The 26,700-nt window shown below is 35.3% G+C and overlaps 4 protein-coding genes and 1 pseudogene across 6 annotated transcripts; 2 read left to right on the top strand and 3 right to left on the bottom strand.

Moving 5' to 3' along the window:
• Nucleotides 1-1,257: 1,257 nt before the first annotated feature.
• LOC132167827 (uncharacterized mitochondrial protein AtMg00810-like) lies at nt 1,258-1,881 on the bottom strand. The gene has a single exon (XM_059578858.1). It carries the CDS (start codon nt 1,879-1,881, stop codon nt 1,258-1,260), a length of 624 nt encoding a protein of 207 aa, XP_059434841.1.
• Nucleotides 1,882-3,087: 1,206 nt separating this feature from the next.
• Nucleotides 3,088-6,741, top strand: LOC132167821 (inositol oxygenase 1-like; annotated as a pseudogene).
• A 514-nt stretch (nt 6,742-7,255) lies between these two features.
• Nucleotides 7,256-9,580, bottom strand: LOC132167812 (lysine-specific demethylase JMJ13-like). The gene is made up of 8 exons (XM_059578841.1): nt 9,283-9,580; nt 8,992-9,148; nt 8,657-8,873; nt 8,517-8,570; nt 8,350-8,429; nt 7,981-8,258; nt 7,512-7,901; nt 7,256-7,419 (listed from the first exon to the last, which is right to left on the bottom strand). Exons 1-8 carry the CDS (start codon nt 9,578-9,580, stop codon nt 7,256-7,258), a joined length of 1,638 nt encoding a protein of 545 aa, XP_059434824.1.
• A 4,613-nt stretch (nt 9,581-14,193) lies between these two features.
• LOC132163079 (probable calcium-binding protein CML18) lies at nt 14,194-18,529 on the top strand. 3 transcript variants are annotated; one of them, XM_059573280.1, is made up of 2 exons: nt 14,194-15,348; nt 18,051-18,529. In XM_059573280.1, the coding sequence occupies exon 1, from the start codon at nt 14,855-14,857 to the stop codon at nt 15,344-15,346; it is 492 nt and encodes a 163-aa protein (XP_059429263.1). In that variant the 5' UTR covers nt 14,194-14,854; the 3' UTR covers nt 15,347-15,348; nt 18,051-18,529. The 3 variants fall into 3 exon arrangements, 2 of the variants coding, with proteins under 2 accessions (XP_059429263.1, XP_059429267.1); XM_059573284.1 differs by having other exon boundaries at nt 18,032-18,529; XR_009438273.1 differs by lacking the exon at nt 14,194-15,348 and adding an exon at nt 17,615-17,955.
• Nucleotides 18,530-22,284: 3,755 nt separating this feature from the next.
• LOC132183929 (binding partner of ACD11 1) lies at nt 22,285-26,039 on the bottom strand. The gene is made up of 5 exons (XM_059597402.1): nt 25,762-26,039; nt 24,605-24,708; nt 24,267-24,342; nt 23,119-23,205; nt 22,285-23,037 (listed from the first exon to the last, which is right to left on the bottom strand). Exons 1-5 carry the CDS (start codon nt 25,765-25,767, stop codon nt 22,474-22,476), a joined length of 837 nt encoding a protein of 278 aa, XP_059453385.1. The 5' UTR covers nt 25,768-26,039; the 3' UTR covers nt 22,285-22,473.
• Between the last annotated feature and the right edge of the window lie 661 nt (nt 26,040-26,700).

Genomic DNA, 26,700 nt, shown 5'->3' with positions numbered 1-26,700 from the left:
TAATCATCTATATATGTACTAAGAAACTCTGTAATCAGTATAAGGAGTTCATGTATATTATTAATGTAATAAATAAAAGTGATCCTAAAGAAGTTCCAATCTTTCTCAAAATGTGATTAGTATCACAAAGCTTGACCTTCCTAACCACTCTGAGTATTACAAATCTTGTGCCTTCCTAACTACTCTGGAATAAAACAAAATTATGCCTGGCACCTTACAAACTACTATGTATACTTTACAAGATATTCAAAACTTTGTAATCAGAGTTCATGTATATTATTAATGTAATGAATAAAAGTGATCCTAAAACTCAAACAATATATGGTACTACCTGAAACACAAATTTGGAGAACAATCAAAACTAATATTCATTTGCCCCAAATGGTGAATATATGAATTCTCTTTAAGTTGCAGGCAAGAACTTCAGGACTTCACATAGCATACTGTTTCCATTAACAAAAGTAAAAGAGTTCTTAAAGAACTTGATTTTGCTGAATGAGTTGTACTGCTTTTTCATTAAGCTTAAATAGAACAGAAATCACAAATATAATCCATCACCAACTTTGATAATATAAGTAGATGTGAATTCAAAAACTAATAACTTAATCCTAATTTAAGAATAAGACTTAATACTAATATGAATTTAATAACAAGAGAACAAGAGAGGTAGAATGCAAACAGATGACTAAAGAGTTATCTGTTTGCATTAATGATTAGAAGAAAGAGATGCAGTAGGAATAGAAGTCTTCACATGATCGCGTGTGCGCTCGAGTGCAGGTAGTGAGTGTGCTCGATCGCACTACCAAAGACTTCAAGCTCATTTGCCGTTACATGTATGCTCGATTGCTTTAAGGGCTTATGCTCGATTGCACTACCAAAAACTTCAGGCTCATTAGCCATTACATGTGCACTCGATCGCTCTGTGGGCTTGCGCTAGATCGCACTACCAGAGACTTCAGGCTCATCATCAGTAGTATGCTTAACATGCCCCCTCAAGCTAAAAGGGGATGAAATCACTTGTAGCTTGGATTTTAGAAATAGAAATTGAGTTGAAGACAATCCTTTGGTGAACACATCTACAATTTGGTCTGTTGTGGAGATGAAGGATACTATGATGTCTCGGTTGAGCACTTTTTCTCTGATATAGTGATAATCAACTTCGATATGCTTTGTTCTAGCATCATAAATTGGATTGGCAGCCAAGGATAATGCACTTACATTGTCACACCAGGCAACTGGGGTCTTTGGAAGAGGAATCTAGATTTCTTGAAATAACATTCTTAACCAAAACAGCTCAGTAGCAGTAATTGCAAAGGATCGATACTCAGCCTCTGTGCTTGATCTAGAGACCACAGGTTGTTTCTTTGAACTCCAGGAGATTAAGCAATTACCAAGGAAGACTGCAAAGCCAGAAGTGGATCTCCTATCATCTGGACAGCCAGCCCAATCTGAATCACAAAAGTCATTCAGTTGAAGGTTTGTGTTGGAGTAAAACAAGCCATGGTTGAGGGTGTTCTTGAGATATCGGAGAATTCTCTTAACTGCTGACCAGTGAGTGACAGTTGGATGATGCATATGTTGACAAAGCTGATTCACAGAGAAGGCTATATCAGGTTGAGTTAGAGTGCAGTATTGGAGAGCTCCTACTACACTTCTATACTCAAAAGGATCAAGCAGGGACTCTCCATTCAATCTGGACAACTGAGAACCAGATGGGCATGGGGACTTTGCAGGCTTTGCTTCAATCATCTTGGTTCTGTGGAGGATGTCAATAACATATTTTGCTTGGCAGAGATGAAGCCCTGCAGAGCTTCGAGTAACCTGTATGCCAAGAAAGAAACTTAGAGAGCCTAAGTCTTTAACAGGAAATTCCTTATGCATTAGCCCAATAATCTTAGTAATCAACTGAAGATGTGTCCCTGTGATAATTATATCATCCACATATATCAACATAAAGACTTTAATGTTGCCAATGATAAAAAAATAAATAAAGAAGTGTCAACTAGAGATGCAGTGAAGCCTATATCAAGTACGTAGCAAGACAATCTATGAAACCAGGCTCTAGGGGCTTGTTTGAGACCATAGATTGCCTTTTGCAGTTTGCACACCATTTTAGGATTCTCCTTGTCAACAAAACCCTTTGGTCACTCCATATACACTTCCTCGTTGAGAGAGCCATGAAGGAATGCATTAGAGATGTCCAACTGTCTAGTAACCTAGTTGAAATGGACTGCCAGAGCTAGTATAATTCTGATGGTGGAGGGTTTTATGACTGGACTAAAAGTCTTAGTGTAATCAACTCCAGAGGCTTGTTCAAAAACCCTTTGCAACCAGTTTAGCTTTAAAACCATTGCTACATTCACATAGAGGTGCATTTACTTTCATATTAAGATTACACACAATAACATCAAGAGATTGTTCCCATTACCAATGGTTTCCCAAAAATACATTATGATAACAAAGATAATTTTTTTTTATTCCTTCTTGCTCTGACCCTGACCAGCACTGGATGTTCTTGAATGTTATACATTCAATAGCACACACAATTCATAATAATTTAAGCCACAGCCTAACAATGTACCCAAGGAAACCAGATAGGGCCTGGCACCATAACATAATGAGAATGTAGTATATTTAGTTCTGATAACATGAAATATATAGCAATGAAATCATCATCATCATAAAATTTAGCTCTAATTTACTGTTTGTTCACACTGAAAAAGGGGTTCCTAGGTGTGATCATAAACATTCATTCAACTGTATGGACTACAATATCATTCAATTAAAATCATACTTCCCTGCATGAGAAGGTCTACTCTAATTACACTAGTTTATGATCACATAAATTTGTTTTTCAAATAAAAAGGTGTAAATTTTTATAATTTAATCCCAAATAATATGAAAGAAAAATAAAATTTTGAAATCTCAAGAGGGACTCTCCTCTGATACCACATCACAATCTTGGTGCCCCTAAAACACACTCATCTATGATTTTCATACTTCGTAGAAATTAAAAAACAAAGGGTAGGTTTAGTTTGACCAAATGTTGTAAAAAAAAATAATGCTTTCCAATAACTTAGTGTGTATATGCGGAAGCGAAACAGCCAGTTGTACTTTGGCTCTAGCCGTTATTTTTCTAAGTCGGTTGGTTTATTAAATTTTGGGGATAAGGGATTGGTCTGGGTTTCCTTTTCTTTTTTGATTTTCCAACCAATAAAAGGAAAAAGATTTTTGAAAACAAAGAATTTGAATTTCCTTTTCCTTGTCGGTGTCCAACCAAGAAAAGGACTGCCTATGGCTATATATACTGCAGTAGTTTCACCGCCTTCACCCCATCGCTTCATTCGTGCAAGATTTGTGTGAGCCTCTTCAAGTTCACCGCCTTCACGCCATCCCTCAATTTTAGCAACAAGTTCTTGTGTGAGCAAAGATTTCAATGGAACAAATTTATTCCACCGACAAAACTCCGAGCCAGAGGGTGGGGTGGAAGCATTCCACCGAGTTGCATGGGGATTTCTCAACTCTGTCTCTGACTCCCAAAAGGGTGCCGGTTCTGTCTCCACCACCGACTCCCATGGTTCTCAAGAAGTGCCGCCGCCTCACATTCATGGGTACCACTGCCGGTAGTCCTGTTTGCAAGGCTTTATTTGCTTCATCTGCTGCTGTTGACGATGATGGGAGTAATACCGGCGAAAAAACTCCGACCCCCAAAAGCGTGCGGGAGCAACAAAATTCCCCCACTACGCCTCCTACTCCCATGGTTCACAAGAAGTGCCGCTGCCGTATACTCATGGGTACCACTGCCGGCGCCGTTAGTCCTGTTTGTGGGCCTTTATTTGCTTGATCATCTGCTGCTGTTGAAGATGATGAGATGAGATGAGACTTGCCTGTTGATTGGATTATCAGCAGCTTCTTTAGGAAATTTTTCTATATGAATGTATTCAGACAATGTGTTTGTATTTTTACAATTTGTTTGCACTCAATTTTTGTCATGAACAAGTTATGTATATCTACTATAAATGAAAAAAAAAAAACAAAAACTTTATTCTTTGAAATCAAATCAATACAATGAAGCGATTTATGTATGCCTGTCTATGCCTTTTGCTTAATAATTCTTCATTCCTCTCGATTAACAACAATATGCTCTTTAAATATTCTACAATAGAATGATAAACTGATAAGAACTCTAATTAATCATATTTCTAATATAATTCTAATTTTAAAGAATATAATCCTAATGAATTGGAATTTCAACTATTAACCCTTAAACCTATCTAATACTAATCTTATCTCTATGATGCAACAATACAGAATAGTGTATCTACAACACATATGAAGAGGACTAGAGGAAACCCAAAAAAGAAGAAAAGAATTTGCCTACTCATTGGATGTGTTTTAAATTGACATTCTCCCCAAAGCGAAACAGAATAATTTATAAGATATTCAGAACGCTTCTAATAGTACTTGCAGCATAATATGGAGTTTATTTAGAAGAAAAGAAAGAAATCAATCTCATGACAGGGAATGATGTCACAAGACAACCTCAAAACAGAGAGGCTGCAATTCTTTACACATGTTGTAGATGAAGAATATGCATACAATGGTAGAAACAGAGTGGCTACTTGATTTAGTGAAAGGTGCAGCTTCATGAATATTTATTAGTAGTAATGGCATGCATTATGGAATGTATGTTGTTGAATTTAAATTTTAGTAAAATAAAAATTTTGCAAATCAAAAATAAATAAATAAATAAAACAGGGGCCTACCGCCTACTAAAGCCTAGATGTGAAGAAGCTTTTTTGGAAGCTTCTTTCGATCCAATATGCGGGCTTTACCTACCTTATTGACAGCCTATCTGTCAAGCATTTATCAAGTAGCTCATTGGCTCTTTGATAATTCCAATCAACTAACTTAAGCATAGGAGATATTTCCGTCAAGACGACAAGTCTATGATCTTTTTACTCACTCTCTTTTACAGTCGTTCATTATTTGAAATCGACCGTGTGACCAATTGAATCATTAACAAAAAAAGTAGAGAGTACAAACCGTAAAAGAGAAAAGGAAAAAAGAAATTGCTTACTCAGTGTTGAACCACATCAACCAAACATATGACTATGTATGTACACCTTCATCAAGCTAATGCTTAAAGGATTAACTGCACGGACTGCACGGATTCAATTTGATATATGAAAATAGGAATGCAAGTAAAAAGGACGAGGGACGAGTATGGGAAATTGAACAGAGTGGAGATTAGCATATGGGAATGCATTGAATTGCTTAACAGTTTTGTGGATGAAAGTGACCCTGACTTGGACGAACCTCAGATTGAGCACTTGCTGCAGTCAGCTGAAGCCATAAGAAAAGATTACCCTGATGAAGATTGGCTTCACTTGACTGCCCTTATTCATGGTTTGCATATTCCTAGTGTCTGTTCCAAGGCTAAAATGCAGAATATCAGTTCCTTGAGTTTATTTGTTTCTTTATTTTTTCGCCAATATGCGTAATATCAGATAATCACCATGCTTGTCAGCAGGCTCCATTATATATTCAAGTTCAGATAAATTAAGATCCACTTTAACAACTTGACACCTTATTTTTGCATGGATTTCAGATCTCGGAAAGGTTCTTTTTATTCTAAATTTGAAGAGCTGCCTCAGTGGGCTGTTGTTGGCGAGAAATGTGCTTTTACCAAATATATGGGAATGCATATATTTGTATTTTTAAATCATTTCAATCTGATGGTAAATTTTAATGTTATAGGAGATACATTTCCTGTTGGTTGTACATTCGACGAATCGATTGTTCATCACAAGGTATTTCCTCAAAAACATTAATTAATTAATGCTTGACATGTTTATAAATATAGTCAGTCTAATGAAAGAAATGTTTGTGTTGCAGTATTTGAAGGACAATCCAGATTACAACAACCCTGCTTACGACACTAAACTTGGAATCTACTCTGAGGGATGTAAACTAGAAAATTTGCTGATGTCATGGGGGCATGATGATTACGTGTACTTGGTATATCCTCTGAAAATTCAAATATTTTTTAGTAAATAAGCCTTGATATGGTTTCAATATCATAGTTTTCCACGATATATTATTCCACAAAGAGACTAGAATAAGGTTGCTTCCAAATCTCCAGGTTGCAAAGGAAAATGGAACAACTCTGCCTCCAGCTGCATTATTTGTCTTTCTGATATCACTCTTTTTACCGTAAGCATTGACTTTATCCTCTAACTTATCATTTAAAATAGGAAAAATATTCAATAATTTGAAATTTTAAAGAAGAGATGATTTTTTTTTTCTGTCCATTTTGCAACATTGCACAAGGAAGATGCATATCACTACCTATTGAATGAAGAGGATCGACAGAATTTGAAGTGGGTTAAAATATTCAAGAAAGCTTCCATTTTCTGTTCACTTAATAATTTGCAGGTTCCTTTCTTCAAACCAGTTTTCTTTGAAACAAATGAGTCATTTCTTGTGGAGTTGATTGCAACAACAAAACTCATTTTCTTATTTCTACAAAATATGTACAGCCAATATGACCTCTACAGTAAGAGCAAGGTTGGAATTGACTTCGAAATGTTAAGCCATTATATCTATACCTCATTGAAAAGGTGTGCACCATTTCATAAGTCTGTGCTTTGGTAATTTTTAATACTCACATTTTTTCAATAATTGGATTTTTTATTTTTTTATTTTTTGCAGTATTTTCCATCAAAACTCAGATGGTGAACCCTTGGAGGTTGGAAGACACTGGAAAAAGCCAAAGGCTTAGTCTTTACTTCATGCTCTTTAATGCTGCCTTTTTGGATGTGCTTCCATTCACTTGGGCAATTTTAATCATAAGGAGAGCCAACACCTCAAATAAACTATTCTCTTCTTAGAGTTGGAAAAATACTTGCTTAAAATTGCTTCTCTGCATCATTCCTTGTTAGAAAGTCTTCTAAGGTAAGAAATTCAGTAATGTCAAACCCTTAAAGTTACATCAGAGGCAGAGCTAGTAGTTCCTTTGGAATTTCTTCCTTCTTGTTGATGCTTGTCCGGTTTTAAATTTCCCGAACATAAACAAATTAGACACACAAAAAATGAACAACAAAGGTTACTTAAATGAAATGACCATGAAAAGTGAATGGTTTTCTTTTTGTTCTAGAATATAGTTAAGAACAAATTCAGCATTGTAAATGGGATTTCCAATTATGGCAGCAGCAGATCTCTAAGAAATTGAAAGTCTTGAAACTCATTTACTTCATTGCAGTCGCATGTCATCACCAAAATTTGTTTCTTTCTGAAGCTTCAGCAATATTTCCTCTTTCTGCTCAAATTTTTGAGCTGCATCTTCCATTGCTGAAAAGTCCTCCCTCAGGAAAATCGTATGTTCATTCCCACACGAACAATGAAGTGAATTAATCCCTAGATTGTGTAAATAGAGTTAGTACAACCAATCTCAGGTGTTTAAAAACTACATGGAAACAAAACATTAAGATCTAGCAATACTCTCATACCATGAAAAAGGCAGATGGGATCAGAATAGCACCACTCGCACAAATTATATGCCAAGTAACAGTCTCTCTTGCAGAGGCTGCATACTAGAGTTCTTTGAGCATGTGGGTAAGTAGATGATACTTCTAAGCGCTCAAGAACCTGCTTATGCAGTTGTATGAGGCGTACAAAAGAAACCTTAACAGAACGTTGAGAGACAGAATCTTTGAATGTATCATCACCATAATTTTTTTGCATAGAATATTTGAATAGAAGCATTGCTTCGTTACAGAGAAGTTCCTCATAAGGTAGCATTGGGATCTTGTTAAGAAGAGCATAACGTTGCCTAGCCAGCTCCCCCATTGGGAACCAATCACCACTAGCAAAGTTAACTGCTTCACCACAGTTAAAACCTAAAATTGAACCCAGCAGGAAATAGTTAGAAGAGAGAGAGAGAGAGAGAGAGAGAGAGAGAGAGAGAGAGAGATTTACCATGGCTAAATCCTGCATGATATGCTCTTGGAAAGGTTATAACAAACTCCCCAGGCATCTGGACAGCCTTGTACACAGGTACATTGTGTTCTAGGAGAATGCTTGGAGGAAACATTGTTGTTTTTTCTGCAAGCAGTTCAAAAGCACCATCCTCTCCATTGGCCGAAAAGTTATCACAAGAATACACATGATCATGGGCTACCCTTTCAAACTGAAGAGCTGCATGACCAGGGACGCCATACCAAGTCTTTGGCGCACCAGAGTGATGATAATTAATGCTGGTAAGGAAAATTGTGAAGGACATCAATATATGAACACAGCTTTGAAGAATTAGACGATTTCTAAAGCAACAAATGTAGTAAGATGTACCTGTATAGATAGTGATCTTCCACATGCCATGCAAACATACCAAATAGCATTCCAATGTAAAGCATTGGATGGGTTACTCCCTGAAACCAACTCAATAAAGTTAAGACCAAAGCTCTAATAAGATAGACTGACAAATTTAGCCAAGAGTTGAACAATGGTCAGCATACCGGTATATCTCTTTCAATCAAACGCAAAATGGAATTTGGAAGCCTTGGCAGAATCTGCAATCAAAGAATTGAGTTGTATACGAATTATAATATAGACGATGGAATGATGAGAGACAGAAAGACAAAATTAGGATAAAAACCTTCAAGTTCCATTTGCTTTTCCCTAGCTGATCATTAGGATCACATGAAAAGGCACTGCCATCAACATTGACTCCATATTCAACTGTTCGTTTCTTTCCATGGGCCAATTCATGCCAGAACACCTTTTCCATGTACTCAGGAGGAATAAATGAAGAACAAGGAAATCGACGAGCCAACTTGTTTGCTATTCTCTCAAACTCACGGTAGGTATATTTCCTGAAAAAAAAAAAAAAAAAAAAAAAAAAAAGAAGAAAGAAAAAAGAAAGTTGTGCTCAGACAACTAAATCTCATCATGGAGTTAACTGGATAGTAGCTTAGATTATGAAAGAGTTACCTTCCTCTCCTATAGAACGAGACCTTGTCATTTACATCCCATTTAGCCAGACGAAGAGGTTGCAGAACAGTTTCAAACTTGAAGTTTCTGAGTTCTTTCATTAGTACCATGTCAGCTGGAACAGAAGCATTTATTGGAGGAATAATCTTGCAGATTCCTGAAATTTGGTAAAGGAACAAATTGATTCAGGGATATTTAAAGAATTTTCATTGAAGAAGTTGTTAACACACAAGAAAGCTTTAACTGCAAATAAGAAAATGTTAGCATAACCAATTATCAGTTATCATATACCATATTTGGAAGCTTCAGGAGCAATGTTTTGCAGATAAATTACAGGATCCTCGAACTCCATCTCTGATGGACGGTATACAGGACACGATGAAATTTTTTCTGTCCATTCTTGATCTCTAAGGTCAAACTTATCCACTTTGTACTTTGAAGATACCTCTTTTGCAGTGGACTGAGAGAAGCAATTCTTATCAGTAACAACTTTCACCCCACATGATGTGAAAGCTTTTGTGTCCTTCACTGGTATTTGCGTTCTCTTATTAGTTCGATGCTTAACTTTATGGATCATTCTGGATTCCATCTCATCGCTCTCACCAAACAAAACTCAAACAATATATGGTACTACCTGAAACACAAATTTGGAGAACAATCAAAACCAATATTCATTTGCCCCAAATGGTAAATATATGAATTCTCTTTAAGTTGCAGGCAAGAACTTCAGGACTTCACACTGTTTCCATTAACAAAAGAACCCTTGCTACATCAACAGAGAGGTGCATTTACTTTCATATTAAGATTACACACAATAACATCAACAGATTGTTCCCATTACCAATGGTTTCCCAGAATACATTATGATAAAAAAAGATACTTTTTTTTATTCCTTCTTGGTCTGACCCTGAGCTGCACTGGATTTTCTTGAATCTTATACATTCAATAGCACACACAATTCATAATAATTTAAGCCACAGCCTAACAATGTACCCAAGGACACCAGATAGGGCCTGGCACCATAGCATAATGAGAATGTTGTATATTTAGTTCTGATAACATGAAATATATAGCAATAAAATCATCATCATCATAAAATTTAGCTCTAATTTACTGTTTGTTCATACTGAAAAAGGGGTTCCTAGGTCTGTTCATAAACATTCATTCAACAGTATGGACTACAATATCTTTCAATTAAAATCATACTTCCCTGCATGAAGGTCAATAGAAAACAAGAACAAGACAGAATTTGTTACTGTACATAACCATACTAAGAACGGTTGGGTAAAAGAGAAGATGGTAGAAAGGGCCACAACTGTGTTTAATCAAGTTACTAAATCAAACAACATATATATAAAGGCTTGCGCATATCTTATAAAGTTTAATTCAAGTTTTCTCCTTATTCAACATAAGCAGAAAGTTGGAAGGCAATATTTTCCTAAATATCCAGTAATAGAAGAGGAGGCTCTTTAGTTATTCTAGATTAGATTTGGAAATTGGGGTGGAACTTGAGTTATTTAGTTCAAAACGCATGGTTCACAGAGAATTATATTCCAATATCTGATAAATGATAGAGAAAAAAAACCAGAAACAAAATAGCTATGAAAAATCAACAAATTTCTCTTAGATTCAGAACTTTACGCAGCATACAGGAATTACAGAGTGAAATAAAGAAACCCCAGAGAACCAAACGTATTAAAAACCAAAAATCTTGATACCCATATGTTCTGTTTGATTATCAAGAAAACTTAGAAAACAGAAAGAAAAAAAAGATTTCTATAGCTTCTGCTTTTTCTTTTTCAACAACCCCAAAGAACCAAATGTAGTAAACACCGCAGATATTGAAACCCACGTGTTCTGTTTGATTCTCAAGGAAACTGAGAAAAAACAAAGAAAAAGAAGATTTCTATAGTTTCTTCTTTTCTTTTTCAACAACCTCAGAGAACCGAACGTAGTATAACCCATCAATCTTGAAACCAACATGTTCTGCTTGATTCTCGAGAAAACTGAGGAAAAAGAAAGAAAAAGAAAGGCTTTTATAGTTTCTTCTTTTCTTTTTCTGGTTCTTTCTATCCCAGTTGTGAGGTTGATTTTCTTCTTCAAGTTCCGAAGTATGTTCTAATGATTTCAATTCTGACTAATCTTTTTCTTTCGGTTTCTTACCAACCAAACAAGGAAAAAGGTTACGACAGGGGAATAGAGAAGGGGAATACCGCGGAAACATAGGAGCCAGACAAAGAAGAGATTTTCTGGGAAACTTGAGAGAGACAAGATGCGGAAAATAAAACCCCACAGAAACCTCTCAAAGATCTCAACGGAAACCTCTCAAGAATTACAAAATTCAAAGGTTGCAGTTTCCTTTTATACTTGCTGGCAACCGTTGGTAGTTAAAAAATACCCCGTCTAAGGTGTACTGCTTTCAGTCCTCTATGACTGTGTGAGCGAGTTTCGTGTACGGCACCTCGTATCAAAAAAACTCTAATCGACAATCGTATCATTGAGTGATACGTGGAAATATCTTAGATAGGGTGTATATGCGGAAGCAAACAGCCAGCTGTACTTGGGCCCTAGCCGTTATGTTTCTAAGTCGGTTTATTAAATTTTGGGGATAAGGGATTGGTCTGGGTTTCCTTTTCTTTTTTGATTTTCCTACCAATAAAAGGGAAATATTTTAGAAAAAAAAAAAAAAAAAATCAATTTCCTCTTTTTTATTGGTCTCCCACCTTAAAAGAATTCCGTTTGCTTCCGGTTTTCCTTTTCTTTTTTCTTTTTTGATTTTCCAACCAATAAAGGGAAAAAGATTTTTGAAAAAAAATAATTTGAATTTCCTTTTTCTTGTCGGTGTCCAACCAAGAAAAGGATTGCCTGTGGCTATATATACCGTAGTAGTCTCACCGCCTTCACCCCATCCCTCCATTCGTCCAAGAAGCTCATTGTTTGTGTGAGCCTCTTCAAGTTCACCGCCTTCACGCCATCCCTCAATTTTTAGCAACAAGTTCTTGTGTTAGCAAAGATTTCAATGGAAGAAATTTATTCCACCGACAAAACTCCGACCCAGAGGGTGGGGTGGAAGCATTCCACCGAGTTGCATGGGGATTTCTCAACACTGTCTCCGACCTCCAAAAGGGTGCCGGAGCAATCAATTTTCCCGTCTCCGCCACCGACTCCCATGGTTCCCAAGAAGTGCCTTCGCCGCATATTCATGGGTACCACCGTCGGTAGTCCTGTTTTCAGGGCTTTATTTACTTCATCTGATGATGGGTGTCATGCCGGTGAGAAAACTCCAACAACCAAAAGGGTGCAGGAGCAACCAAGTTCCCCATCTATGCCTCCAACTCCCATGGTTCTCAACAAGTGCCGCCGCCGCTGCACATTCATGGATACCACTGCCGGTAGTCCTGTTTGCAAGGCTTTATTTGCTTCATCTGCTGCTATTGACGATGATGGGAGTAATGCCGGTGAGAAAACTCCGAGCCCCAAAAGGGTGATGGAGCAACAAAATTCCCCCACTACGCCTCCTACTCCCATGGTTGGCAAGAAGTGCCGCTGCCGCATACTCATGGGTACCACCGCCGGCGCTGTTAGTCCTGTTTGTGGGCCTTTATTTGCTTGATCATCTGCTGCTGTTGAAGATGATGAGATGAGATGAGACTTGCCTGTTGATTGGATTATCAGCAAGTTCTGTAGGAAAATTTTCTATATGAATGTATTCAGACAATGTGTTCGTATTTTTACAATTTGTTTGCACTCAAATTTTTGTCATGAACAAGTTATGTATATCTACTATAAATGAAAAAAACAAAAACATTATTCATTGAAATCAAGTCAATACAATGAAGCGATTTATGTATACCTATCTATGACTTTTGCTTAATAATTCTTCATTCTTCTTGATTAACAACAATATGCTCTTTAAATATTCTACAATAGATTGATAAACCGATAAGAATTCTAATTAATCATAATTTTAATATAATTCTAATTTTAAAGAATATAATCCTAATGAATTGGAATTTCAACTATTAACCCTTAAACCTATCTAATACTAATCTTATCTCTATGATGCAACAATACAGAATAGTGTATCTACAACACATATGAAGAGGACTAGAGGAAACCCAAAAAAGAAGAAAAGAATTTGCCTACTCATTGGATGTGTTTTAAATTGACATTCTCCCCAAAGCGAAACAGAATAATTTATAAGATATTCAGAACGCTTCTAATAGTACTTGCAGCATAATATGGAGTTTATTTAGAAGAAAAGAAAGAAATCAATCTCATGACAGGGAATGATGTCACAAGACAACCTCAAAACAGAGAGGCTGCAATTCTTTACACTTGTTGTAGATGAAGAATATGCATACAATGGTAGAAACAGAGTGGCTACTTGATTTAGTGAAAGGTGCAGCTTCATGAATATTTATTAGTAGTAATGGCATGCATTATGGAATGTATGTTGTTGAATTTAAATTTTAGTAAAATAAAAAATTTGCAAATCAAAAATAAATAAATAAAACAGGGGCCTACTAAAGCCTAGATGTGAAGAAGCTTTTTTGGAAGCTTCTTTCGATTCAACATGCGGCCTTTACCTACCTTATTGACGGCCTATCTGTCAAGCATTTTATCAAGTAGCTCGTTGGTTCTTTGATAATTCAAATTATCTAACTTTAAGCATAGGAGATATTTCCATCAAGACCTCTGACAAGTTTACGATCTTTTTACTCACTCTCTTTTACGATCGTTTATTATTTGAGATTGACCGTGTGACCAACTGCATCATTAAAGAAAATATTAGAAAGTACGACCTGAAACGAGAGAAAAAGAAAAAATAAATTGCACTAGTTTATGATCACATAAATTTGTTTTTCAAATAAAAAGGTGTAAATTTTTATAATTTTATCCCAAATAAAATGAATGAAAAATAAAATTTTGAAGTCAATAGTTGACCATCTCCAAAGAGACTCACCTCTCACAAGTCATAACACATCACAATCTTGGTGCCCCTAAAACACACTCATCTATGATTTCCATACTTCGTTGAAATTAAAAAACAAAGGGTAGGTTTAGTTTGACAAAAAATGTTATAAACAAATAATACTTTCCAATAACGAAGCGACACGTGTTAAAATGAAAAAAAAAATTATATATCTAACATTTTTGTTGAAAAAATACCTAATCTGATTATTTTAGCGAAGTGCCGGAGCCAAGTGAATTAATTCCAAGAGATTGAATTGTTGACGTTGTCTTTCATTTATCCAATTTTTATTTGTATATATAATTGGCAGGGGATTAGGGCTACGGGGTCTATCGATAACGACTTGCACGTCCTTCGCAGATCCGTAAATTCAGCTAAAGAACGAGTTCTTTGTATAATATATTTCACAGCCGGCGAAGTTTTGAACGAGTAGTTTTAAATTCTGGAGAAGTTTGAGATCTGATTGGTTCGGATGAAATTTTTGACTGGAAATTAAAGTTGTAATTGGGAGGATCAAGGTGAAATTCGGAGAATTTTCCTTATGGGTTCATAGATTTGCCAAGGTTAAGTAGAAAAGGAACAAAAAATCTCTTTTTTTCTTTTCCCGAATAGAGCTAAATTTTTATTGTGAAGAGTTGAAATTGGGGGGGATCGGAGTGAAATTGAGAGAATTTTTCCATCTGGGTTCGCATATTTTTCGAGGTTTTAGTCGAAAATTTTCAAGCTTTATGATTATTTGCACAATCAGAGTCATCGGAGTTCAAATTGGGCGAAGCGATTATTTCTCTGAATTATCATTTCAGGAACTTGGAAAGACTGTGCGAGGAAAGTGAGGAGAAGTCTGAAGATAAGAGAAAAGTGCGAATTTTGAGAGTAATTCAATACAAGATGAGCGGGAAACAGCCGGCGAAGCTCGACGACGAGCAGCTCGCCGAATTACGCGACATTTTCCGATCGTTTGATTGCAATAAGGACGGGAGCTTGACTCAACTAGAGCTCGGGTCGCTGCTCCGATCACTCGGCCTAAAACCAAGCCCGGAGCAGCTGGAGGCGTTGATACAAACGGCCGATAAGAACAGCAACGGGCTGATCGAGTTCTCGGAGTTTGTGACGCTCGTGGAGCCTGATCTTGTGCCGGCGAAGAGCCCCTACACAGAGGAGCAGCTGAGGCAGATATTTCGTATGTTTGATAGAGACGGAAATGGGTTTATCACGGCGGCGGAGCTGGCGCACTCGATGGCCAAGTTGGGCCACGCGCTTACGGCGGAGGAGCTGACGGGGATGATCAAGGAGGCGGACATGGATGGCGATGGGTGTATCAGTTTTCAGGAGTTTTCTCGGGCGATTTCCTCGGCTGCGTTTGACAATTCTTGGGCTTGAAGGTATCCAAATTGTGTATCTAGGCTAGCCTTTTCTGATTTTCCTTTTACTGGTAATGTTTGGATGCTGAGAAAATGGTGGAGTGAGAAATAATTGAAGGTTAAATTTTGAATCTTGTGGTTGATACCATGTTTGGCCGATTTGAGTTTGTGTTTCTTGATGTTTTGGGTTCCCAAGTATTGAGAAATTTGAGGTTCATAATTTCGTTTTCTTGTTCTTTTCATACATTCACACAAACAGAACTTTTCAGTCTCTAATTCCTTTTACACATCCTTCACTTTATCTTTTACTAACTCTTGTCGTGTTCTTCTTAAAATTCTTTGTATTTACACATTTGGGTATTACAATGAATTTGATTTTCAATCTTGTTTCAATGTTTCTTTTAATTTTGTTAAAATTATTGATTGTTGGTGTAGCTAGTAATTCTTCATTGAGTTTGATGTTATATATATATATATATATATATTTTTTATCTATTATGAAGAACAAATTTATCAAGAACTCCTTTTTAGATTGAATCAATTTGTTTAGAACAATAGAAGCTAGTATTTGGTGATCGAGATAAAATAGGAAAACAAGGGCTCATTGAATATGTGATCTTTGTGAGAGGGATAAATAATAGAAGGGGTAAAACTGGTCTCCATAGGAAGAAAGAGTTGCATATATAGGAGATTGAGAGTTATGAAAGAAAATATAATTTTTTAGGTTTTATTTTTTCTCCCTTTTTAGGGGGGCCTTTGAATGCTTTTTCTTAAAGTATTTTATTTATTATGGGGCTTTTAATGATATTTTTTTAGGAGACCTTAATTGCAATGCCCTCTGTAACTCTGTTTTTCTCTGTTTTTCTATTAGAAATAGCAATGAAAATGCTGATTACTTATATAATCAGGAACCTTGATGTAATGCACTTATCTTCTTCAAATTACGTGGTTGATTTTTTATTTTATTTTTATCACTTTTTTGGGAGCATGAAACTTGCTGTACGCGGTTTTGTTTTGAGTCCACCTCTCTTGTGACAAGGAAATTGTGAGGAAAGTAAACTGAAAGGGGTGGTCAAGTTCTTGGAGGCTGGCATCTATCATTCATGGGCTTGAAAATATACGAGTTATTGTTTATTGTTTATTTTTATTATTATTATTTATTTTTAAATTTAAAAAGACAAAGAAAAAAAGAAAAAATACACATACCCTTTCAAACTACCGCTCTATTGTCGATGTCCCCCCCAAAATACTAATTATGTCAATATCCTCCAAACTACAACCGAATAAATTAACACTAGACCCGACAAAAAATTTGTAATTTATATATATGTTTTAAACAATAATTAAATTTTGTTGAAATGTTTCTTTATTTCGTTATTTATACTTTTTTGTTTTAATTTTTTTAATTAATTTTTGTTGAACTTCATATTTTAATCTTGACCGCCTAAACGGAAATTATGGCTCCGCCGCTGAGTGGAAGACCTTAAAATAATAACTAAGGCATCAAAAAGTGGCCTAAACAATAACAAAACACACAAAGCAAACAATTAATGGAAGAACTTATGGTCTACCTGCACACTACTTGCATTTTATGAAAAATCCAAATACCTCATCAACCGCCGATTAATAAGTAATGGCTGAAAACCATGCAAGAGGCTAATCTTAGTTCTATCTCAAAGATAAATTTTAAGAGAGTTTTAGCAAATACATTAATATAGGTGGTGCATGGTTGTTGTTGGTTCATGCCGTAAGGTGCTAGGTTAAGTCCCACAATGAGTGCAACCTTTGTACGTATTTAGTTGCCACCGTTGAGTTTAGAACCCCTAACCCTTATTCGTCGTATTACAATAAAGGTTCTTTCCATTTGCTTTGAAATTCATAAAGATTAATTTACCGTAAAGAGTTAATATTTACAAGATTTTGAAATGACGGTTCTATTAGATATCTTACGACTAGAACCTCTCTTTTTGCCCATTAAGTCCGCATAAGGCAACAATATCTTAGATGGGCCCGCATAAGGCAACAATATCTTAAATTAGTTAGCATCAATTATCATCATTTAAATAATGTATTTGATGGGATAATATCTTAAATAACATGCATTTAGATTTGTCAAAATCATATCTAAACTATAATCTAATTATCTAAAATGATAAATGAAAAGTATCCTTATCTAAAATGCTAGCAAAACAATATTTGTCAGGTTGTGAAATAAAACGTATGCACATACATCATGCCTCCCCCTACCATTGAAATAAATTTGAAAAAAAGAAAAAGAAAAAACAGATCATGCTTTCTAGTGCAACTTGCCTCGTGATTTACACCCACACGGCTATAAATAGGCTCAAACATGGTGCAATCTTACTCCCTCTTCATAGAAATTAAACCTTCTTCAAATTTAGGGCTCTTATTCAAAGAGTTAGAGAGACTAGCAGAAGCTTAGTTTTTGTTTGTTTGATTTTCTTAGATGTTCATGTGAAAAAAAAAAAAATGGAAGAGAGTAGAGATATTCTCAGATTCTCAAACAAAAAGAGAATCACAAGGCAAGATTTGCATCCAAATCAGGCTTCATATATATCGATCGAATCAGTGAATTACCAGATTATCACATTATGTCTACCCAGAAATGTAATCTCTCTCTCTCTCTCAAACACATTTACATATATATATGCATGTTTCTATTAGCATTATTTTCTGACCGTAGGGAGCTTGGATGCATGCAGATCCCAAAGCTGTTGAAGGCTGCAGCCGGATAGGCATGGGAAATCACTGGAATAGGCATAGGAATCCTAGCAGTCCACTTCCCATTAAGTTCAAGTGGGCGGACAACTTGCTAGGATTCTCGGGAAATATGACGGGCTCTTGACTTTTCAAGTAAATGTCGGGACCTGTATAAAGTGTTTTCTCCACACAAATCGGGTAAAACTCTGTCTCAGTTGGTAGGCATAGCGCCCAAGAAATGCTTACACACAAAGGGATTCAAACCTTAAACCCGATGAAGATGTTCCTGAAACCAAAGTCCTTATCACTTGAGCCAACCTCTGGAGAGATCTTTGGGTCGTTGTCCCAACACTTTTAGCTCATAGGCTTCTAAATGTAATATTTCCTTTTCCTTTATGTGGTTGTTGTTGTTTCTTTTCATGCATGCGATGGCATGCCCCGGTGTCTTTGTATTTCTAGTGTATATTTTAATTTAATTCAATCTTAATTGCCAAAAACAAATAATCCTGATCTTGTTGATCTTACTTTATTCTGATTCCACTATTGTGAAGCTTACGATATGTTAATAATTAGAAATACTTTTTCATTGAAGATCTTTTATCAATAAGTAGATCCATGTCCTTCTTTAAATAAAAATGAAAAAGGGAAGAAAAAAAAAAGAAACAAAAAGCCATATTGTGCTTTCTTCCTCCTTATAAATTTGCAGTTATTGGTAGCATATCCACTAAAATATAACAATAAGGCATGCACTTATTGATATGTATTGATTTCACCGCTAGAAAAAAAAATAATAATGAAGTTTAATTTCCTTCTAAGTTTGCTTTAAGATGGTATATATATAATTCAACCACTTGAGTGTAAATAATTTTTTGAGGTTACGCTCACAGGCGAAAGCTCAAGCTTTACTCGATCTGTACAGAGTGAGTATTTTGCACGGTGTCTCGAAAATCTAATAGGAACAAAGCCTGAATACCCGAGTTATCAAAAATCCATATGTCATTTTATACTTTTTATTAGATCCGATTTCTTTTCTCTTTTTGTTTTGGTTATCAAACATTTTAGTACTCCTGTAACAGCAATTTTTTTTTTTTTTTCTCTGACCAATGCAAGGAAAGGGGATTGTAATAACAATTAATTAGTTGTATTAATAGTTGAAAGGAATCAAAGGATATGGTTCCTCCTTAAAAAAAAAGAGGATATGGTTCCACTAGATACTAATCTTAATTTAACAACTAATTGCTAGTCTATGTTTATATCCTCACACTTAAATTAATTAGTCACATTGTTGTTCGTTACTATTGAAACTTCACGCTTATATGAGAAAATTTTGTTTATTTATACAAATATTAGCAAAATTTAGTTGTTGTCTATATTTAGTTATTTATTATTTATATACTTTTATCTTTTTATAAGTTCTTTTTTAATTTTTATTTTGTAAATGTAGCCCTTACTCATCATATATAATGATATATATAGCACGTATGGACAGGTCTAGTACCATGACTTTATCATCATTTTTTTAGCCCAAGTATAATTATATAAATGGAAGGGAACTAAGCTGAACACCACCTTGCTATAAGGGATATATCAAAACCAACTAGAAAGGGTTAATTACCTCGTGCCCTTTCTATAAGTCGCACCAGTTGCCACAAGGGAGCGGCTCCCCTCCAATTGAGGTATTTGAATAATCTCTGGTTCAAATGAACTGGAGAGGGGCCGGTCCTTTTAAGTAGAATGACAGAATTGTCATTTTAAATTTTGCAATTCTTTTTAAAAGGACCGGCTTCTCGAGAGGATCCATTTCTCCAATTGAAAGCGTCATAATATATTCAAAAATACTCAGAATATATTCTAACAATAAAAAAATAAAAATAAAATAAAAATAAAATTAAAATTAAAATTAAAATTTAAAAAAAAAAAGAAATAAGAAGAAGGGAATTTGTGCTGGCAGCCCCATACTTCCATATTAGATTTAGAGCTTGTTAGGATCATAATTTAATTGAAATACACCATGTTAAATTGCAGAAATAAATTTTAAAAGAGTTCCAACAATACGTGAACATAGGTGGTGCATGGTTGTCGTCAACTCATGCTGAAAGGTGTTGGGTTTAAGTCCCGAAACAAGTGCAACCCTCATGATTAGTTGCAACCGTTGAGTTTAGAACCCTAACCCTTATTCATCATATTACAGCCTAAGTCTATTTCCATATCATTTTTTATCATTATTCTCCATATGATTAAAGGTTCTTTCCATTTGCTTTTGAAATTCATAGACACTAATTCATTGTAAAGAGTTAATATTCACAAGATTTTGAGATGATGGCTTCATTAAATATCTTACAACTAGAATCCCGCTTTTTTCTAATCCAGTTCCTTCACCACTGGTGCATCACGAACCCCAGTTAAATTCATGCCGCATATAAGGCAACGGTGTCGTCTTAAATTAGTCTTCATCAATTATCATGCTTTTAAATAATGTATTTGATGGGATAAGATCTTAAACAACATGACACCCTTTAGATTTGTCAAAAATTATATCTAAATTACAAACTAATTATATAAAATGATAATTAATGAAAAGTATATCCTTATCTTATCTAAAATGCTAGCTAGTAAAACAGTATTTGTCAGGTTGTGAAGTAAAACGTATGCTATGCACATACATCAAGCCTGCCGTTACCACAGAAATAAATTTGAAAATAATAATAATAATAATAATAATTGTTTCCGAGTGCAACTTGCCTTGTGATTTACACCCACGCGGCTATAAATAGGCTCAAACATGGGGCAATCTTACTCACTCTTCATAGAAAGCCTAGGGTCCTCAGTATAAATGATTTTTTTTTTTTTTTTTTTAGGGCTTTCATTCAAAGAGTTAGAAAGACCAGCAGAATTAGTTTAGTTTTTGTTTGATTTTCTTAGATGTTCTTGTGAAAAATATGGAAGAGAATAGAGATATTCTCAGATTCTCAAACAATAAGAGAATCAAAAGGCAAGATTTGCATCCAAATCCGGCTTCATATATATCGAATAAGTGAATTGCCAGATTATCACATTATGTCTACGCTGAAATGTTCTCTATCTCTAAAATATCCAATCAATCTAGACTTATGAGGAGGAAGAAAGCATAATTTTGAGTAATTCTAGGTGGCCTATTTGTGTCTTACTAAGAATGATGTGGCTATTAAAATGACTCTTTGATCAAAATTCAATAATAATTAATCATAAGTCTAATGATGATTTTAATAGCCACATCATTCTTAGTAGGACACAAATAGGTCATCTATACGGAAGGTGAATGAAACCACAAATTCAAAACATTTGTTATTTGAATTAAGATATTCAGTAATTTAGATAGTAATTATGATGATCTATAGCAATTAACAAGTGCTTTGAATCTGTCGGGGTTAGCATGTCGTTAAAGTCCATTCTCCTTCCGTAGTTTTTAGCGGTCAAAGAGAGCATTGAAAGCGACAAACACCTGTGATCACCAATAAATAGCAAATTACATCGTTTAGTCGTGAATAATATAACCGTTGCACACTTGATTTTCTGATTGTATTTGTGAGTGTTGTTTGAATGATGAGTGGAAGACAAACACTTATGATTACCTCACATTCCAAAATTGTGTTTTCTTCTTCCCCATAATTCTAGATTGATTGGATATTTTTCTTTCTTTATTTTTGCTTTGGCCTTTGGATTGTTGCTTGGATAGAGATCTGCCTAGTGATGGCACTTATTGGTAACATATCCCCTCAAATATGACAATCATGTATGCACTTATTGATATGTATTGATTTCACTGCTCGAAAAAGTAAGGAAGTTTAATTTCCTTCTAGGTTAATTTGTTTTAAGATGGTATAATCATTCTAAAACTACATATGAACTTTTGTTCAAATCCATATGTCATTTTGTACATTTTCGATCCGTTTTCTTTTTTCTTATTGTTTTGGTTATCTGACATTGTAGTACTCTTTGTAACAACAATTGATTAGTTGTATAGTTGAAAGGATATGGTTCCACTAACTACTAATCTTAATTTAACAACACAACATGATATTTTCAAACCCAGAACTGTAGATAAATTGCAACTGCCACAAAGCTACTAGAACTCTGTTCAGATACATATCCACCTGAAAAATAGACTTCTAATGATCTTTGAAAATCAATTCTTTTAAATAAGTACATACGAGGGAATGGACCTCGAAGGAAATTGGATCACAAGAGAGACACATAAGAAAGAACAATGAATGCTAAAGAAATAGTAACTGGTGTGTGTCTCTTTCATAAATACATTACATAACAGATCCAACATCTATCAGAGCAAATTCTACACTTAATAGAAACTAATACGAAACCACTGTTATTCTGTTACATGACCAGGACTACAGTTTCTGTGCAAATATTTACGCTACTTTCAGAGATTCAGAGGATCAATCCATGTGCTGGTGCAGGCTTGGAGGGTTGATCACTTGCAACAACATTTGGAGATTCAGACTCGAGGGTCTGAGTAGAGCCTTCCACTTTTTTCCCCTGAGCTTCCTCAGCTAAAACCTTTTCCTTTGTCATTTGTCCCACTTCCCCTGCTGCCTTGGTAACCCTACTGAATGCACCAGTGACCCAGGAAGCCCCAGTTAAAACATAACGATTCTTCATGATGGCAGATCCAGCAGTACTGACCGTCTGCTCAGCAGCTGAAATTGCAGTCTTGGTCTTCTCAGAAACCTGGAACTTCTCATCCATTTCCCTCACTTTGTCGCTCACCAATGTCGTGCCAGCGCTAACTTTCTCGCTGAGACCAATCTTTTGGTCCAGAGAAGCAACTTTGGCCGTCGCAGTCGAAGTGAACTGGTGCTTCTCATCAAAGGTCTTTGCTTTGTTAAGTGCATCCTTTCCCAAATTGAAGCCCCTGCCTAGCATGCTGCTGACAACATCCTCTGCCTTTCGAATAGCGGACTCAGGACCACCTGCAACTTTTTCCTCTGTTTCCTGAAGCGATTGAAACAATTTATAATGTTAGGAAAGATCATTGTCAATAATATTAATTATGGCCTTAGAAGACAATATTACAGTTGGTAGTGCGGAAGCAGCAGCTGCTGGTAGCTCATACTCTGGAGCCAGAGCTATGGTAACGGGCTGATCAACAATTGTGGCCCCCTGAAAAAGCCCATATAGGCTCATTATATGAGAAAAGATTAAAATATAAAGAATATAAACTTTGGCTTATAAACGACCGGGCATAATTAAGATTAGCAAGAAAGTATACTCTCTTCAACAGCCGAAAGAAACTAAATATATATAAAGAAGAAAACTATTGCTACTTGAGATTCCAAGAGCCAAGAGACTATGATATTGCCAGCAAGAGATCTAGATTTATTTAGACTAGATAAATAAATGAAGTATGCTTGAAAATAGAAGTCACATCAATCTAGATGGGGGTGCGTGTGAGATTAACTACAATCACCATCAGCGCAGTATTAATTATAAAGACAGCAGGAATAAAGAAATGATTGTTTTAGTGAAGGAAAAAAATCATTATTATTTGTATAACAATAGAGAACCCAACTGTCTTTACCACCATCAATCTACAAAAGGCAGGCATTCTAAAAATTCAGCTACTCATGACAACTTCTACTCGGACTAAATAGAGATGTAGCGGATTAAATCTTGTGTGTCTCCATTTTTCAGAGGGATAATTCTTGAGACAAACAAAATAAAAATCAAAAGAAAATAGTAGAAATGGTTGGACCACTGGAGGAAGTGGAACACATAGAATATGGATCAAATTTAGATTTCTACCTTCTGTTTTTTCTTCAATCATAGGTACAATTCATTTCAAAAAGCAAAGGATCGTCCTTCAGACTGTGTGCTAAAGAAAGGTGAAGTTTTGTGAAAAATTCAAAAAAACATAGAATACTTCAAAGCAAAAACTCCTTGTGCCTAGTAATCATGTTTGACAACCTTAAAGCATGGTAGTTCCATTAGTGAACTTATGCACCACAAAGTGGCCATAAGTTATGTTGTAATGCTTTAGTGAACTTAAATAATGAACCGTCATCAAAAACATAAAAGACCTTAATAGTCCAAGAAATTAGATGTAGAAAGTTCAGACACATAGAAATTCATATTTGCCATCAAATGATGTACAGATGAGAATCAGCAAACATTTAAGAAAAACAAGAAAGATAACTCAAAAGGCACTTAAGAAGTGATAGTACCGAAAGCAGAACAGCAGTGTCCGCTCCTTGGGGATCACTGAAGGTGACATATGCAGCTTGAGACCTCTCATCCTCACTAGAAAGAAATACATATATATACAAATAAATAAGCTACATCAGAACCTTCATTTCCATAAACACAATAAATTCTTTGTTAGATCACCAGGAGGGAAAGAAAAAGGAAATTGAGAAAAAAAACAAAAACCCAAGGTCATACTACGATTTGCAATCTGAAAGCTTGTTAATTGATTTCTTTCTCTCCATCTTTTAGGCAGCCATGTAATAACATATATAGGAGAAATGTAGATATTTAATCTATGTTATTTATACAAACTAACCTTCGCATTTCAACATATTGAATTTTGCCAGAAAATGAAAAGAACTCCTTTAAATCTCGCTCAGATGCACCTAAGGAGACATTGCTGACTTTCACTGTCCTTATCTGAAATAACAAGAACCAGAAAAGCAAGGAATAAAATTACCAATTAGACACTTGTAGAACACATTTTCCACTCCTGGAGAATGCATTATGCATATCACCATAATAATTTAGCGGTTAGAGAATAGTGTGGCAGAAGAATGTAATCATGCTTTTAAGAGGACAAAAAATTAAATATTAACAGTCATTTTATAAACAGAAGCTCGAACAACAAAATTTTCATGGCTAGGTATAAAATCTACAAAGCTTGAGGATTTTGCAGGCTACAAAGTGGAGGACCTAACGCCACATCAAGCTGATTCACAATTCTGATACTAGAAATATCCCAACAGAAACAATAAATTTGAAAATGAACATGCAGCATGTTCAATTGACCCAAAAAGAACATCCTATCATATTCAAGAACAATGTCTACGGTAAAGGTTCGACAACGTGTGTCTGATTGGGTGTGCGTATAATGATGTAATAAACACCTAATATAAGCAAATGTTTGAGTTAATATAACCTAATGACATCAAACACGCTCTGTCGGCTAGATCGATAAGTACTCCCATTACCTAATATAATCCCAATTCACAAACAAAAACAAAGAAATTGTGCCAGATAAATCGATATCAAGGTGGAGAATTATATGTTATTACGAAGCCTTAGGTTAATTCAATGGCTTGCAATGAGCATTAGAAGGTAACAACACTATTATTATCAATAACCAAGAGATCACAGATTCAACGTAGCCACAAATCAAAAAAGGGAAAAAAATATTGCCACAAAAAGTCCTAGGTGTTTGGTCATCCAGAAAACAGGGGAAAAGAAACCAATGGCAAACAGAATAATTTCTGAACGATCTTCCGTCCCAAGAAAATTTATACAAAGAAATGAAAAAAATAAAATAAAAATTTGAAAACAGCAAACCGAATCTATATCATCATATCAAATTACCTCAAGAAATAAGAATCATTTTAAAAGCTTTGATTTCGATTCATTTCCTAAATTTTCTTAGCAACCAAACAGATAGCTTAAAAAGATCGAGAAAGTAATGAATAGTTCACAACTCACCGTCATGAGATGTTTTGGTTAAAGTAACAACCGGAGATCAATATCTTCAAAGAGAAACAAACTTTTGCACACGGAGTTTCGTGAGAGAGAGGGGTGGCATGCGATAGACGGTTATATATATAGGATTCGTGGCAAGAATCAAGGGCTGTTGAGGGGAATAGGATCCTCTGCGGATGATTTCTCTGTCATCGCGGAAAATCCACTGCTTAATAACCCGAGTTGTACCTTGAACCAACCTTACGGCCGTTTGATTTAGTAGAAGGGCGGAAGTAGGCTATAAAGAACAATTGGCGGAAAAGTTTTTGAAGAGGTGTAGCAATAAACGATTTTAGCTGATTTTGTTGTTGCTGCTATCGTTAGCTTCCACCTCGACACGTGTGGGCCAGTCCACGTGTAAGGTTAGCTAGCGTCAGTTAATGCATGATCAAGCCCATACTTTCTCATTTTCAAAAAACAAAAAAAAAAACAAAAGCCCATACTTTCTTTTATTGATTCTCTTAGCCCAAATACTTGATTCAGCCCACAACGCCATTACTTACAATTGCTGTTTCAAGGTTCTTATACAAACTGACTCACATATATTATTAACTAAATAAATATGCCACTACACCTAACTTTTGTCTAATTTTTTTTACAGAAACTGTCAAATGCCACATCAATTCCAATCAGATTATGACATGTGTAATTCATAAAATGTATTTTGTTATTTTATGGTTTATGTCAAAAAATTAGACGAAAGTTGGCTGCATGGACTTATTTTTTATTTTTAAATACCACAATGAGCTCTCATAACATTTTTATACCACACGAAGCTTATTACAAATTAGTGTAACAACAATGACTGATTTTACATCCGTCCCATTTACCTTCGCATTATATAAGAGATTTAAAACCAAATTCTACTCTTATTATTGGAGATAGCGTGAATCAAGGAAATAA

This window comes from Corylus avellana, chromosome ca1 (assembly GCF_901000735.1).
Source record: "Corylus avellana chromosome ca1, CavTom2PMs-1.0".
NCBI lineage: Eukaryota > Viridiplantae > Streptophyta > Magnoliopsida > Fagales > Betulaceae > Corylus > Corylus avellana.
Note: the sequence above shows the minus strand (reverse complement) of the source record. Positions and strands in the feature narration are given on the sequence as shown.

What these genes read in the sequence shown, in the direction of transcription:
- LOC132167827 (XM_059578858.1), bottom strand. Translation starts at nt 1,881, where the DNA reads ATGCATAAGGAATTTCCTGTTAAAGACTTAGGCTCTCTAAGTTTCTTT.
- LOC132167812 (XM_059578841.1), bottom strand. Translation starts at nt 9,580, where the DNA reads ATGGAATCCAGAATGATCCATAAAGTTAAGCATCGAACTAATAAGAGA. An exon ending in TCGTTCTATAGGAGAGGAAG is followed by an intron (nt 8,874 to 8,991) that starts GTAACTCTTTCA and finishes TTTTTTTTTCAG; the next exon opens with GAAATATACCTACCGTGAGT. An exon ending in GAAGATCACTATCTATACAG is followed by an intron (nt 8,259 to 8,349) that starts GTACATCTTACT and finishes TTTCCTTACCAG; the next exon opens with CATTAATTATCATCACTCTG.
- LOC132163079 (XM_059573280.1), top strand. Translation starts at nt 14,855, where the DNA reads ATGAGCGGGAAACAGCCGGCGAAGCTCGACGACGAGCAGCTCGCCGAA.
- LOC132183929 (XM_059597402.1), bottom strand. An exon ending in ACACTGCTGTTCTGCTTTCG is followed by an intron (nt 23,206 to 24,266) that starts GTACTATCACTT and finishes GGGCTTTTTCAG; the next exon opens with GGGGCCACAATTGTTGATCA. An exon ending in CTGCTTCCGCACTACCAACT is followed by an intron (nt 23,038 to 23,118) that starts GTAATATTGTCT and finishes CAATCGCTTCAG; the next exon opens with GAAACAGAGGAAAAAGTTGC.